We start from the raw sequence: 15,351 nt of genomic DNA on the forward strand, positions 1-15,351 counted from the left end.
TTTTTCTTATTGAGTATTTGTAAGTCTCCTGATAAACTCAAAATCAATTTGAGCTTAAATGCAAATACTAGCTGAATTTAAATAAACCATGTACACATATTAACAACACAGGTAATTTTTTAAATTATTTGAGGACACCATTAAAACCAATGGTTATAAAATGTACAGTGTTTTATAGGATTTCAGTTTTTTCCCCCTAACCACATTAGAAGTTTGATAGAATTTGGTGGCCCTTTTTTATATTCATGCTAAAGATTAGATGTGCTTAATTATTAGCTCTGTGATCCTGTATAATTGGTTGTGAATGAAATTAAATGAAAAATGTATTTACATATTTACATTTAAAATTAAGCAAGTGAATGGATTCTTCCTTACATATTTATATGTATATATTTTGGGCAGTTGTGAGGAAGAAAATCTTAAGTGTATTGTAAAACATGTAGGTCATTCACAGATGGGAACTAAGTTAGCTGGGGAGGTCTAGGGAGTTACTTGTCCTCTGTCAGATACGTGACTAATAGAAAAGACAGATTAGGTCTCCTCTGGCATTGTCCTCCATAGTCATTGTCCCTGAGGATTGCCATGTCTGGGCAGCTCAGTGACACGGGCTCATTAAGAGTGTGGGGCATCCGTTCCCCAGAGATGTCATCAGGGGAAGGGACTTGATTCTCTGTGCAAGCCCAGCCAGAGTTCAGAATCAAGGCACCCTCTCACATGCTTGTAAGGGTCTCACTGTCGCACAGACAGGTCATTGTACTCGGGACACTATACTTCGAGTCTGTGACTGCCTTCATCCTCTACCTCCGAGAGGCAAAGTGCATATCTCTGGTGCCACATGAAGACCTGTGAAGTCATCCTGAGAAGGTGTCCTTTTCCTTAAAAAAAAGTTATGGATGAGCCAGTGTTGGTATAGTCAACCTTTGCATTTACTGCAGACACTGGTTCTACATGTCCATGTTCCTATCTCCAGAACTGTATTTAGGCAGTAACTTGGAGAGGAGTTAGGGAAACAGCGTTGAATACACAAGGAAGGTGAATACAGGTGAGTGAAACATAACTTGGTCTCTGTGTTGCTGTAGGAATTGGCAAGTTAATTTCCAGTTGCAATTGTTCTTGCAAATTGCAAGACAATTTTTTTTTTCTAACGTTTTTTTATTTATTTTTGGGACAGAGAGAGACAGAGCATGAATGGGGGAGGGGCAGAGAGAGAGGGAGACACAGAATCGGAAGCAGGCTCCAGGCTCTGAGCCATCAGCCCAGAGCCCGACGCGGGGCTCGAACTCACGAACTGCGAGATCGTGACCTGAGCTGAAGTCGGACGCTCAACCGACTGAGCCACCCAGGCGCCCCAAGACAATTTTTTTTTTTAGCAAAAAAACGCTAAATGGTTTGCATATGGTCAACTGCCTAATGCAACAGACTGTGGAAGTTCACAAAATTTAAGAACTAAATGTAATTGTTCATTATTGATGCCACCCAGTCATTCCTAGACATTTGATTCTATTGTAGTACATGCATCGCCCCACTCTGTGCACATGTAGAAAATAATCAGATATGCATGTTTAGTGGGAATAACATTTGCCTTCAGTAACAGGTTAGTAGAGATTGCATATGTGTAAAACTAACAGACTGTATGCCTCCATGCTTTCCCTTTGTTCTATAGTGTCTGTGAAATTAGATAATATTTCCTCTCTATGCTAATATCATATCAATATTTATTAATTTAAATATTTATTTTCTCCCTTACCAGTTACCAATATATCTAAAATATGTATGGAGTTTTTAAATGCTATGTTGAAAATTACATTAGGGAAGTTCCATTTGGTGTATATTCTGTCCATGAATCTTTAGTTTGATTTTATCGTTAACAAGAAAGCTGATCCTTCAAGTGCATATAAGTAACCAAATGATGAGGAAAAAAGTAGCAAAAAACCTGAATGTTTTACTTGACACAGTGTGTTGTGTGTGTGTATGTGTGTGTGTTGGGGGGGGGCACGTGTGTTTCTCTGTGTGTGGTTGCATTTAGGTGATGCATAAAGGACACGAGTTTCCATCCTTCTATCCTTGCACAGGATCATGAATGGACTCTCATATGAACGCTGTTGGTGACCTGCTCAGATGCTCTTTACCTGCTGGGGCTCCAATCCAAACCCTAGTTGGTATGAGTGTGGGCTCCAAGGTTCACAGCCATTCCCTTCTTGAGAGAATTGTCCTCAGCTGAAAGGGAGCCACATAGCCAGGCAGTCTGGGTAAACAGGTGGGGGCAGCTCACAGCCAGTGACAGACTGTGGGAGGTACAAAAGGTGCCAATGCCAAGGTAGGCCTGAATCTGATGCAATTCATGCTCCAGAGTCATGTTGTCCAATTCAGTAGTAAGTACACACAGGAAGCTATTTAAATTTAAATTTATTAAAATTAAGTAAAGTGTAGCATTCAGTTTCTTAGCTAGGATATTTTATTTTAATTTATTTACTTAAATAATTTTTAAAATGTTTATTCTTGAGAGAGAAAGAGAGACAGACAGACAGATAGACAAGAGTGTATGCAGGGGAGGGACAGAGAGGAGATACAGAACCGAAGCAGGCTCCATTCTCTAAGCTGTCAACACCGAGCCCGATGGGTTGTGGCTCTAACCCACAAATCATGAGGTCATGCCATGAGCCAAAGTTGGATGCTTCACGACTGGGCTTCCCAGGCACCACGATTTCTCGGATAGGACATTTTAAATGCTCAGGTATGACAGATAGAGAGTGGGCGTAGTATTGGGCAGTGAAGACAGAGTATTTCTACCATCACAGATGGATGGTTCTGCTGGAGAGTTCTGGCCAGCTTCTCATGGGATCAGGCTCCTGCTCTGTTCCACTGGAGACCACATCCTTGCTTAGCAACATCCTCTGCTGTTTTCCTTCCCTCACCCCGTTTATCCCGAGAGCATTCCCTGAATAAACAACACGCCATGGAAATCCTACTTCATTGTCTTCTTCCACAGAACCTACCCTACAGCCCTGTCAGTGTTCATCACATCTGTCATTTCCTATGTAGTGATGGCTGCATTCCCCTCATTTTCTCGTCCTCCCTCATCATCCGGGGCCTGTTCTCATATGTCTGAGGTCAGCTCAGACCCATGAGACAGAAGCATCAAGCAAGCAACAGCGATTCAGTCGTAGCACTGAGGCTGCGGAAATCTTGCCTGCAATTTTTCAGGATTCATTCAGGAACCAGATAGGGCAGCATGTGTATGTCAAATATATCAGTGAATGTTATATATTTGAAATATCTTAAATGGAGATATTATATTGAAGTCTTTTGTCTTTAAACTGTGTAGTATGCATACTGAGCATCTGGTTTTGTGGACATATGCATTCTTCCACCAAAACGTTTAGAGTTACATGTAGCATTGAACACTTAGGGTAATTGCTCTATTACCTTATGTCTGTCAGTAGTAAGCACGTAACATCTTTCATTTGATGCCTGTTTTCTCGTTATTGTAAATTGAGTTCTTGTGAGATGTTCTTTCAATTATATACTTTTTTGACGGTAATTATTGTATAGAATGCCACTTTTTTTTGCAAAATCTGTTTTTATTTTAACTAATATTTTTTCCTCTCTTTCTATATATAACATGTCCTTTTAAAGTATTTTTTTGTGTGCAAAGTAATAATTTGTGTGTAATTTTTAGAACTGGATTTCCTGTATCAGATTATTTCATGAGAGCTGCTTTCTACATTCTGCATATACGTCATATATATAAATATATATTTATATAAATATAAATTTATATTTAAATATAAATTAATATAAATATATTAAAACCCATTCATACACATATAATATTTTGAAGCAGCAAGAAATTTGTACAAGTTCATTTCACCACCTCTTTATCTTTTCTCAACTGTCTTCCTAGTCCTTATCCATATGGACTATTAAAATATATCATTATTTTATTCTAATGGTGCAGTATTATACTGGTATTTTGTTTGGATGAGTTAGCATTTTCTGTTTGCTCTCCTTCACTTTCATGAGTGTTTCCTTTATCAGGAAAATTAAATAGTTTGTCAGTTGGGCTCTTTGTGGCTAAGTTGGTTAAGCCTCCGACACTTGATTTTGGCTCAGGTAATGGTCTCAGAGGTGTGAGGTTGGGCTCTGTGCTGACAGTGAGGAGCTTGCTTGGGATTATCTTTCTGGGTCTCTCCCTCTCTCCCTCTACATCTCACTCTGTCCCTCCCCTGCTTGTGCTCACTCTCTCTCTCACACAAATTAATAAACTGAAAAAATGAAAGCAATAAAAATGTGTCAGCAATGTGTTTCAGATGTATGTATGTATATTTGTGCACGTGTGCATGAGAACGAACCATGGTTTGTTTTTATTTGCTCTTCTGAGAACGTGTAAGTGTGGGGATATTCCCCGTTGTTGCACATTTAGACTGTCCCTGATACATTTATAATTAATTCTATTAAGAAATTGTTGGTGCATAGATATTGTTTTGTGGATACCACTGGTCACATCTTCATAGGAAATCAAAGGAGTTCTAAAACAGTGTGAATTACCACATCCTTTATTCCATTTCTATGAACATTTATTTTATGCCAGATTTGTACCCGTTTCTTTCACACATTGGTTTGAAAGAAACTTGCTTCATATTTTAAATCTCTTGGAAGAGTTAAAAATGTATTGGATGCCTACCCTTCTGAATATGATGGAACTGAAATACTCGTGTCCTGATGCCTCTTTCGTTGGTATGTTACTATGCTCATTCAGTACTGCGCAGCTGGATGGAAATGGTCATCAGACGAGCCTTAGAGCTGGCATTGTGTTTGATCTAGAGTGACTGTCTCTGCAGGCTACCTTCCAGAATGGTGATCATTCATATAATATAGATGGGTGTTGGATAGTTTGTATACTACCAATATATCCTTTCCTTTAGGCCTTTCCTTGTACTACATTAAGGTTTGCATTATAGCTCTGCGACTTGTCATGGCTTTGAGAATGTATCTGTGTTTATCTCTATATATTTAACCAAGTAATTATTTTATCCTAGGAAGTGATGCAAATCATTACATTTTGTGCATAGATTACCCATTTGGATAATACTTTAAAAAGTTCTGATTAGAATGGTGATATGGAGTAATCCTACCTCTTTGAGGAATTTTATGAAGGTTGGTGTAATTACTCTAATGGAGTAATGTGTGAAACACAAATCTGCAGAAGGAAGAGTTAAGTGTTGGTCCCTGGATTTTAGAGTTCTGATTCCAAAGGACTCTGCACAGCCGATGAATTTTCAGAGTTCCTGTTAAATTGGCATGGTAATTTTAAGCATCTTTGGGGTTAACGTTAAGCACTGTTTGAATGGTGTTGTTCTCAGGTTTTCTCTCATTATTTGTTTTACTTCCACACACACACAAAGACACCTCATATTTGTTTGTATGCAGAACTAGCAGCGATGTGTTGAATGTAACTGAATTCTTTGTAGAAATATATTCCAGGGCATAGATTCGTATAACTGAATTTATTTTCGAGATCATGTTGTATCATGACCTGTGCCATGTGGTATGTGTATTCCAGTTGTGTGCAATTATGAGATACATATGAAAAATAATGAATCTTGGGTGCCTGGGTGGCTCAGTCGGTGAAGGGTCTGACTTCGGCTCTGGTCAAGATCTCACTGTTTGTGAGTTCAAGCTCCATGTTGGGCTCTGTGCTGACAGCTAGGAGCCTGGAGCCTGGTTCAGTTCTGTGTCTTCTTCTCTCCCCCATTTCCCCACTTCCACTCTGCCTTTGTCTCTCTCTCAAAGATAAATAAACATTAGAAAAAATTTTAAAAATGCTGACTATCACTCTGTGTGCATCACTTTCCTATTCTTTCTGATTTCCCTCCCTTTTTTCCCTATCCCCATTTTCTCTGAAATGCACACATATTTTTATTTTATTTCATTTATTTTATTTATTTTAAATTCTCTTTTTTATTTTTTTTGAATTTACATCCAAATTAGTTAGCATATAGTGCAACAATGATTTCAGGAGTAGGTTCCTTAAGCCCCTTACCCATTTAGCCCTTCCCCCTCCCACAATCCCTCCAGCAACCCTGTTTGTTCTCTGTATTTAAGAGTCTCTTATGTTTTGTCCCCCTCCCTGTTTTTATATTATTTTTGCTTCCCTTCCCTTATGTTCATCTTTTTTGTCTCTTAAAGTCCTCATATGAGTGAAGTCATATGATTTTTGTCTTTCTCTGACTAATTTCATTTAGCATAATACCCCCCAGTTCCATCCACGTAGCTGCAAATGGCACGATTTCTTTTTTTTGATTGCTGAGTAATACTCCATTGTGTATATATATATACACAATTCTTTATCCATTCATCCATTGGTGGACATAGGGGCTCTTTCCATACTTTGGCTATTGTTGATAGTGCTGCTATAAATATGGGGGTGCACACACATATTTTTATAGTACTTTCAGCCTACTAGGCTGAGAATGAATTACATTTTGTACCTATGACCGATGCAGACACAGGTCAATTATTTGATTTTTTCTTACATTAAATATTATAATTTTCTTTTGTGACAATATAGAATTAATTGGTATGACCTATGACAATTTCATGAGTTCATGATTTATTCAAAGAGTTACTTGTACAATGCCACACCCTGTCTTATAACATGCTAAATTCACATCCTGCCAACATTTTATTGCTTTGAAGATTTCTTTTAAAAATTGCTAAATACTTGGTCTTGACAGGAAGCATGTAGTAAGAAAGAATGGACCAGAAAAATGGAAGTTCTTTCACTGGCTTTATCCTGCTGGGTTTCTCTGACCGGCCTCAGCTGGAGCGAGTCCTCTTTGTGGTTCTTCTGATCTTCTATCTGCTCACCCTGCTGGGAAACACGAGCATCATTGCATTGTCCCGCCTGGACCTACACCTGCAGACTCCCATGTACTTTTTCCTCTCCAACCTAAGCTTTCTGGACCTGTGTTACACGACCAGCACTGTTCCTCAACTGCTGGTTCATCTCAGGGGACCAGACAAGTCTATCTCCTTCACTGGCTGTGTAGCTCAGCTGTTCATTGCTCTAGGGTTGGGAGGCACAGAATGCATTCTGTTAGGGGTGATGGCATTTGACCGCTACGCAGCCGTCTGCAGGCCCCTGCACTACACAGTGATCATGCACCCCCGTCTCTGTGCCCTGATGGCCTCTGCATCATGGTTCACGGGTTTTGCCTACTCCTCATTGCAGACGGTGCTCATCTTTCTTGTACCACTTTGTGGGAAGAATAAAATAGAGCACTTCTTTTGTGAGGTCCCCCCATTGCTCAAGCTTGCCTGTGTTGACACCACTGTGTATGAGTCTGAGATCTTATTTTTCAGTATGATCTTTCTTTTCATACCTGTGGCATTAATCACATTCTCCTATGGTCAGATCATCAGAGCAGTGTTAGGAATAAAGTCAGCTGCAGGACAGAGGAAAGTGTTTGGGACATGCGGGTCCCACCTCACCGTGGTCTCCCTGTTCTACGGCACGGCCATCTATGCTTACCTGCAGCCCAGCAACAACCACTCCCAGGATCAGGGCAAGTTCATTTCTCTCTTCTACACCATTGTCACCCCCACAGTCAACCCCTTCATATATACCCTGCGGAACAAAGATGTGACGGGTGCAATGAAGAAGGTGTTCTGTTGGGACTATGACTCCAGATGACTGGGGTGAAGACTCTTTGATGGAACACTTTGAATGTCAGAGGCTTTAAGATTGTGTGTCCTTTACGTGTCGTCCAACATTTCCCCTGACAACTCTCAAGGGAATTTCCTTACCTCATTCTTCTTTTTAAGTAACATTTTCTGTTTTAAAACTTTTAAAAAAAGTTTATTTATTGAGAGAGAGAAAGAGATAGATAGAGAGAGAGAGAGACAGAGAGAGAGAGAGAGAGGAAGAGAGAGTGGAGGAGGAACAGAGACAGAGGGAGAGAAAGAGAGAGAATCCCAGTCAGGGTCTGCATTGTTAGTAGAAAACCTGATGCAGGGCTTAAACTCATGAAGTGTGAGATCATGATCAGAGCCAAAATCAAGTGTTGAATGCTGAACAAATTGAGCTAACCCAGTTTCCCCCTTACCTCATTCTTTTATGAAATGAATGTTCAAACTCCAGGCTCATGGATTCATTGCAACCTCCAGAGAGGCTGATTTAGTGTCCCAGTGCATCTCCATCATATTAATATTTTAAAAATCTGCACAGGTTTTTCTTATTTCATCCACTTTTGGGTGTACTATTCTAATGCCAAAGACATTTATGTGCATATGATAAAGGCGTGCACAAAATAAGAATAGGAACCACAAAAACAGTGTAAGAAATATTAACATTTTAGCACTTTCTAGCAATTTCCAGAGGCATATCACTTATTCTTGCATTTGATCATGGCTCTGTTAGAAGGCTGTAAGTTGACTGTGTCACAGCTTCTTGACAGAATTGGTGGGAAACCACAGGATAGATGAAATTTAGGTCAGAGAAAATCCTGGGAACACCAATCTTGACACAGTCATTCAGATATTAGGCCCCAGTGTGACCGTACCTGTGTGACGGTAATTTTACATAGACTTCATGTCATAGGGGACGATGGCATGATGCACTCATCCCAGGGACAATGGGAGCATCAGGTAACAATACAGCAGGCGGTGCTTATGTGTAATGTGTGCAATGTTGTGCGATGTGAGGTGTGCACCTCGCTTGAATTTATGATGAGCCACCTCATTCATTAAAAATGACTTTTGAGTGGGCACCTGAGTGGCTCAGTCGGTCGGGTGTCTGACTTCTGTTCAGGTCATTATCTCATGGTTCGTGGGTTCAAGCCCTGCTTGGGCTTTGTTCTGGCAGCTCAGCCTGGAGCCTGCTTCAGATTCTGTGTCTCCCTCCCCTGCTCATATGATCTCTCTCTCTCTCAAAAATGAATAAACATTAAAAAAAAATGAGTTTTGAACACATCGAATGACAAAAGTACTATTTTATATTCTACTTTTTTTCAAACCTACAGTAATGCAGCAAATGTTTCAAAGGTAAAATATATTTAGATCCTTTCTTCATACCAATTTACAAATTGTCTGATCCAGGCATGAAGTGATTAAGGCTTTTGTATCTCACATCTGCCAAAGATTCCATACAATTTGAATGCAGGGATATATTATAAAAATATGAAAAATGACCTCCGTTTTCCAGGAAATCCCATGTTCTTTGGAGCTTGTTTAGATTCACCAGGAGAAAATTTAAGGAATGAATAAAATGTATATTAAGTATTAAAAATCTCAATATGTCTAAGCTTTACATATAGCCATCGCATTATGAAATAACATACAATTCTGAATGATGAATAATAAATATAAACATCTCATAACAAGTGAATGTGACATTGTAGCCTTTAGATCTTAATTAAAGCTCAGTTTGCATATAAATATGTTTTGTGTTATGGATCTGAGTTTTTGTACATATTATTGTCATGAACAGTACATTTTTTGTAGTTCCAAACAAATTTTAGGATTGTTTGCTCTAGCTTTGAGGAAAATGCTGGTGCAATTGTGATTGGGATTGCACTGAATGTGTAGACTGCTTTAGGTAGTATTGACATTTTAACAATATTTATTCTTCCAACCCATGAGCATGGAATGTTTTTCCATTTCTTTTTATCTTCTTCAATAACTTGGTTATTGTTGGTAATGCTGCCATATAAACATTGGGGTGCATGTGTCCCTCTCGAATCAGCATTTTTGTATCTTTTGGATACATACCTAGTAATGCAATGGCTGGGACATAAGGTCTATTTTTAATTTTTTTGAGGAACCTACATACTGTTTTCGAGTGGCTGCACCAGTTTGTATTCCCACCAATAGTGTAACAGGGTCGCCTTTCTCCCCATTCTTGTCACCAGCTGTTGTTTTCTGAGTTTTTCATTCTAGCCATTCTGACAGGGGTGAGGTGGTATCTCATTGTGGTTTGGATTTGTATTTCCTTGATGTGATGTTGAGCATCTTTTCATGTGTCTATTAGTCATCTGATTGTCTTCTTTGGGAAGGTGTCTATTCAGGTCTTCTGCCAATTTCTTCTCTGGATTATTTGCTATTTGAGTTTGATAAGTTCTTTAGAGATTTTGTATACTATCCCTTTATCTGATATGTCGTGTGAAAATATCCCTTCCAGTTTTCAGAAGCTTTTTAATTTTGTTGATTGTTTCCTTTGCTGTGCGGAAGCGTTTTATCTTGATGAGGCCCCAATAGTTCATTTTTGCTTTTGTTTCCCTTGACTCCAGAGACGTGTCTAGTAAGAAGTTGTTCCAGCCGAGTTCAAAGGGGTTGCTGTCTGTGTTCCCCTCTAGGATTTTGATGGTCCCTGTCTTACATTTTGGTGTTTCATCCATTTTGAGTTTATTTTTTAGCATATGGTGTAAGAAAGTGGTCCAGGGTCATTCTTCTGCATGTCACCGTCCAGTTTTCCCAACACCATTTGTTGAAGAGAATGTCTTTTTTCCATTGGATGTTCTTTCCTGCTTTGTCCAATATTAGTTGGCCATACACTTATGGGTCCATTTCTGGTTTTCTGTTTTGTTGCATTGATCTACATTTCTGTTCATTATGGCAGTACCATACTGTACTCACGACTACAACTTTGTAATATAACTTGAGTCTATAATCATGATACCTCCAGCTTTGCTTTTCTTTCTCAGGATTGCTTTGACACATCTGAGTCTTTATGGTTCCGTAGCAATTTTAGGATTGTTCTAGCTCTGTGAAAAATGCTGGTGATATATTTATAGGGGTTGCATTAAACGTGTATGTTGCTTTTGGTGGTGTGGCTATTTAACAATATTTGTTCTTCCAATCTATGAGCATGAAACGTTGTGCCCTTTCTTCATGTCTTTCTTTCATTTCTTTCGTAAGTGTTCTATAGTTTTCAGGGTACAGATCTTTTACCTCTTTAGTTAGGTTTATTCCTAGGTTATCTTATGGTTTTTGGTGCAATTGTAAATGGGATCCATTCCTTGATTTCTTTTTCTGCTACTTCCTTATTGGTGTGTAGAAATGCAACCGATTCTTGTATGTTGATTTTCTATGCTGTGACTTTCCTGAATTCAGGATTAGTTCCATTAGCTTTTGTTGGAGTGTTTTTCAGGTTTCTGCATAGAATATCATGTCATCTGCAAATAGTGAACGTTTGACTCCTCCCTTGCTGATCTGTATACCCTTTATTTCTTTTTGTTGTATGTTGCTGAGGCTAAAAGTTCCTGTCCTGTGTTAACTCGTAATGGTGGGACTGAGTATCCTTGTCTTATTCCTGTCTGTAGAAGAAAGGCTCTCAGTTTTACCCCATAAAGGATGATATTAGCTGTGGGTCTTTCATATATGGCCTTCATAACGTTGAGGTATGTCCCATCTATTCCTATGTGGTTGATGGTTTTTATTAAGAATGGATGCTGGTGCTTTCAACAATAGGTAAACTATGGAAAGAGCCTAAATGTCCATCAACTGATGAATGGATAAAGAAGATATGGTGTATACATACAATGGAATACTACTTGGCAATGAGAAAGAATGAAATCCTGATATTTGCCGCAATGTGGATGGAACTGGAGGGTATTATCCTAAGTGAAATAAGTCAGTCAGAAAAAGATATATGTTTTCACTCATATGTGGAAGTTGAGAAACTTAACAGAAGACCATGGGGGAAGGGAATGGGAAAAAATAGGTACAAATAGAGAGATATGGAGGCAAACTGTAAGAGACTCTTAAATACAGAGAACAAACTGAGGGTAATGGGGGGGGATGGTTGGGGGAGAGAGGAAAATTGGTGATGGGCATTGAGGAGGGCACTTGTGGGATAAGCAGTGGGTAAGTGATGAATCACGGGAATCTATCCCCCATATCAAGAGCACACTACACACAGTATATTAGCCAACTTGACAATGGATTATATTAAACAGAAGATGTGGGTATATATATATATATGCATGCCATGGAATATTACTCAGCCATCAAAAAGAGTAAAATCTTGCCATTTGCAATGATGTGGATAGAGCTAGAATGTATTCTGCTAAGTGAAATAAGTCAATCAGAGAAAGACAAATACCATATGATATTACTCATATGTGGGATTTAAGACACAAAACAGATGAACATATGGGAAGTGTTGGGAGAGAGAAGATGGGAAATAAATCACAAGTCACTCTTAATGATAGGGAACAAACTGAGGGTTGGTGGAGGGAGTTGGGTGGGAGATGGGCTAGATGGGTGATGGGTACTAAGGAGGGCACTTGTGATGAGCACTGGGTATTGTATGAAAGTGATGAATCACTAAATTCTATTACTGAAACCAATATTGCACTGTATGTTCACTAACTAAAATTTAAATTAAAAAAATGTGGATGCATGTAGGAAGTATAAAGCTAAGTGAAATAAAGACAGAAAAACATATAACATTTGATTTCACTCATATGTGGAATTTAATAAACAAAACAAAAGAACAAAATAAAAAGAGGCAAATCAAAAGAAACCCGACTCTTAAATATTAAGGATAAACTCATAGTTACCAAGGGGTAGGTGGGTGGGGGGAGGGTGAAATAGGTGAAGGGGATTGAGTACACTTACCATGAGGAACACTGAGTAATGTATAGAATTGTTGAATAGTAATCTTGTATACCTGAAAGTCATACCACACTGTATGTTAATTACTGGAATTAAAATTTACATGTAAAAGTAAATAAAATAAATATAGTTTTCCTCATCCCCCATCAAAAAAAGGATGGATGCTGTATTTTGTCAAATGTGTTTTCTGCATCGGTTGACGGGATCATATGGTTCCTATCCTTTCTTTGATTAGTGTAGTATATCATGTTGATTGACATGTGAATAGTGGATAGCTATGCAAATAGTGAACCAGCCCTGCAGCCCAGGAATAAATCACACTTGATCTTGGTGAATAATTCCTTTAATTTACTGTTGAATTCGGTTTGCTATATCTATCTGGTTGAGAATTTTTGCATCCAGGTCATCAGGGATACTGACCTGTTATTCTCCTTCTTAGGGGGCAGGGGGTTCTTTGTCTGCTTTTGGAATCAAGGTAATGCTGGCTTCATGGGATGAGATTGGAAGCCCTCCTTCCATTTCTGTTTTTTGCAACAGTTTGAGAAGAATAGGTATTAACTGTTCCTTAAATGTCTGGTAGAATTCCCCCGGGAGGCCATCTGACCCAGGACTCTTGTTTGTTGGGAGATTTGTGATTACAAATTCCATTTCTTTGCTGGTTATGGTCTGTTAAAATTTTCTATGTGTTCCCATTTCTGTTTTGGTAGTTTGTGAGTTTCTAGGAATTTGTATCTTCCTGAAGGCCAGTTTGTTGGCATATCATTTTTTATAGCATTCTCTTATAATTGCATTTCTACAATGTTGGTTGTGATCTCTCATCTTTAATTCATGATTTATTTATTTGGTTCCTCTGTCTTCTTTTTGAGAAGTCTGGCTTGATGTTTATCAATTTTGTTTATTCTTCCAAAGAACCAGCTCTTAGTTTCAGTGAGCTGGTCTACTGTGTTTTGTTTGTTTCTTTTGATATCATTTATTTCTGCTCTAATCTTTATTATTTCCCTTCTGCTGGCCTTAGGCATTTTTAAATTTTAACATTTTTATTTTTAAATATATATTAATTTACATTCAAGTTAGTTATCCTATAGTGCAACAATGATTTCACGAGTCGATTCCTTAATGCCCCTTACCCATTTAGCCCATCCCCCTCCCGAAATCCTCCAGTAACCCTCTGTTTGTTCTCCATATTTAAGTGTCTCTTATGTTTTGTCCCCCTCCCTGTTTTTATATTATTTTTGCTTCCTTTCCCTTATGTTCATCTGTTTTGTATCTTAAAGTACTCATATGAGTGAAATTATATGATATTCGTGTTTCACTGACTGACTAATTTCACTTAGAATAATACCCTCTAGTTGCATCCACATAGTTGTAAATGGCAAAATTTCATTCTTTTTGATGGCTGAATAGTACTCCACTGTGTGTGTGTGTGTTTGTGTGTGTGTGTGTATGTGTGTGTGTTTATATATATATATATATATATATATATATATATATACCTACATACATACACACACACACACCACATCTTCTTTATCCATTCTTCCATCGATGGACATTTGGACTCTTTCCATACTTTGGCTATTGTTGATAGCTCTGCTATGAACATTGGGGTGCATGTGTCCCTTTGAAACAGCATACCTGTATGCCTTGGGTAAATACCTAATAGAGCAATTGCTGGGTCATAGGGTAGTTCAATTTCAATTTTTTGAAGAACCTCCATACTGTTTTCCAGAGTGGCTGCACCAGTTTGCATTCCCACCAGCAATGCAACAGAGATCCCCTTTCTCCACATCCTTGCTAACATCTGTCGTTGCCTGAGTTGTTAATGTTAACCATTCTGACAGGCGTGAGGTGGTATCTCATTGTGGTTTTGATTTGTATCTCCCTGATGATGAGTGTTGTTGAATATTTTCTAATGTGTCAATTGACCATCTGGATGTCTTCTTTGAAGAAGTGTCTATTCATGTCTGTTGCTCATTTCTTCACTGTATTATTTGTTTTTTGGGCATTGAGTTTGATAAGTTCTTTACAGAACTTTGGATACTAACCCTTTATCTGATATGTCGTTTCTTCCTCCATTCCCTTGGTTGCCTTTTAGTTTTGCTGATTGTTTCCTTCGCTGTGCAGAAGGTTTTTATTTTGATGAGGTCCCAGTAGTTCATTTTTGTTTTTGTTTCCCTAGCCTACAGAGATGTGTTGGGTAAGAATCTGCTGTGGCCAAGGTTGAGGAGGTTTTTACTGCTTTCCTTCTAGGATTTTGATGGCTTCCTGTCTTACATTTAGGACCTTCCTCCATTTTGAGTTTATTTTTGTGTGTGGTGTAAGAAAGTGGTCCAGGTTCATTTTTCTGCATGTTGCTGTCCAGTTTTCCCAGCACCACTTGCTGAAGAGACTGTCTTTATTCCATTGGATATTCTTCCCTGCTTTGTCAAACATTAGTTGGCCATACATTTTGGGTCCATTTCTGGGTTCTTTATTCTGATCCATTGATCTGAGTGTCTGTTTTTGTGCCAGTACCGTACTGTCTTGAAAATTAAAGCTTTGTAATCAGCTTGAAGTCTGGGATTGTGATGCCTCCAGCTTTGGTTTTCTTTTCAAGATTGCTTTGGCTATTTGGGGTCTTTTCTGGTTCCATACAAATTTTAGAATTGTTTTTTTCTAGCTCTGTGAAGAATGCTGTTGTTATTTTGATAGGTATTGCATCGAATATATAGATAGCTTTGGGTAGTATTGATA

At 38.5% G+C, this 15,351-nt stretch overlaps 1 protein-coding gene across 1 annotated transcript; it reads left to right on the plus strand.

Annotated features, from left to right (window-relative positions):
- Window positions 1-6,757: 6,757 nt before the first annotated feature.
- On the plus strand, window positions 6,758-7,696 carry LOC122219376 (putative olfactory receptor 2B8). The gene has a single exon (XM_042937610.1). The coding sequence runs from the start codon at window positions 6,758-6,760 to the stop codon at window positions 7,694-7,696; it is 939 nt and encodes a 312-aa protein (XP_042793544.1).
- The last annotated feature ends 7,655 nt before the right edge of the window (window positions 7,697-15,351 follow it).

The sequence above is a fragment of the Panthera leo genome, chromosome B2 (genome assembly GCF_018350215.1).
Source record: "Panthera leo isolate Ple1 chromosome B2, P.leo_Ple1_pat1.1, whole genome shotgun sequence".
NCBI classification, from domain to species: domain Eukaryota; kingdom Metazoa; phylum Chordata; class Mammalia; order Carnivora; family Felidae; genus Panthera; species Panthera leo.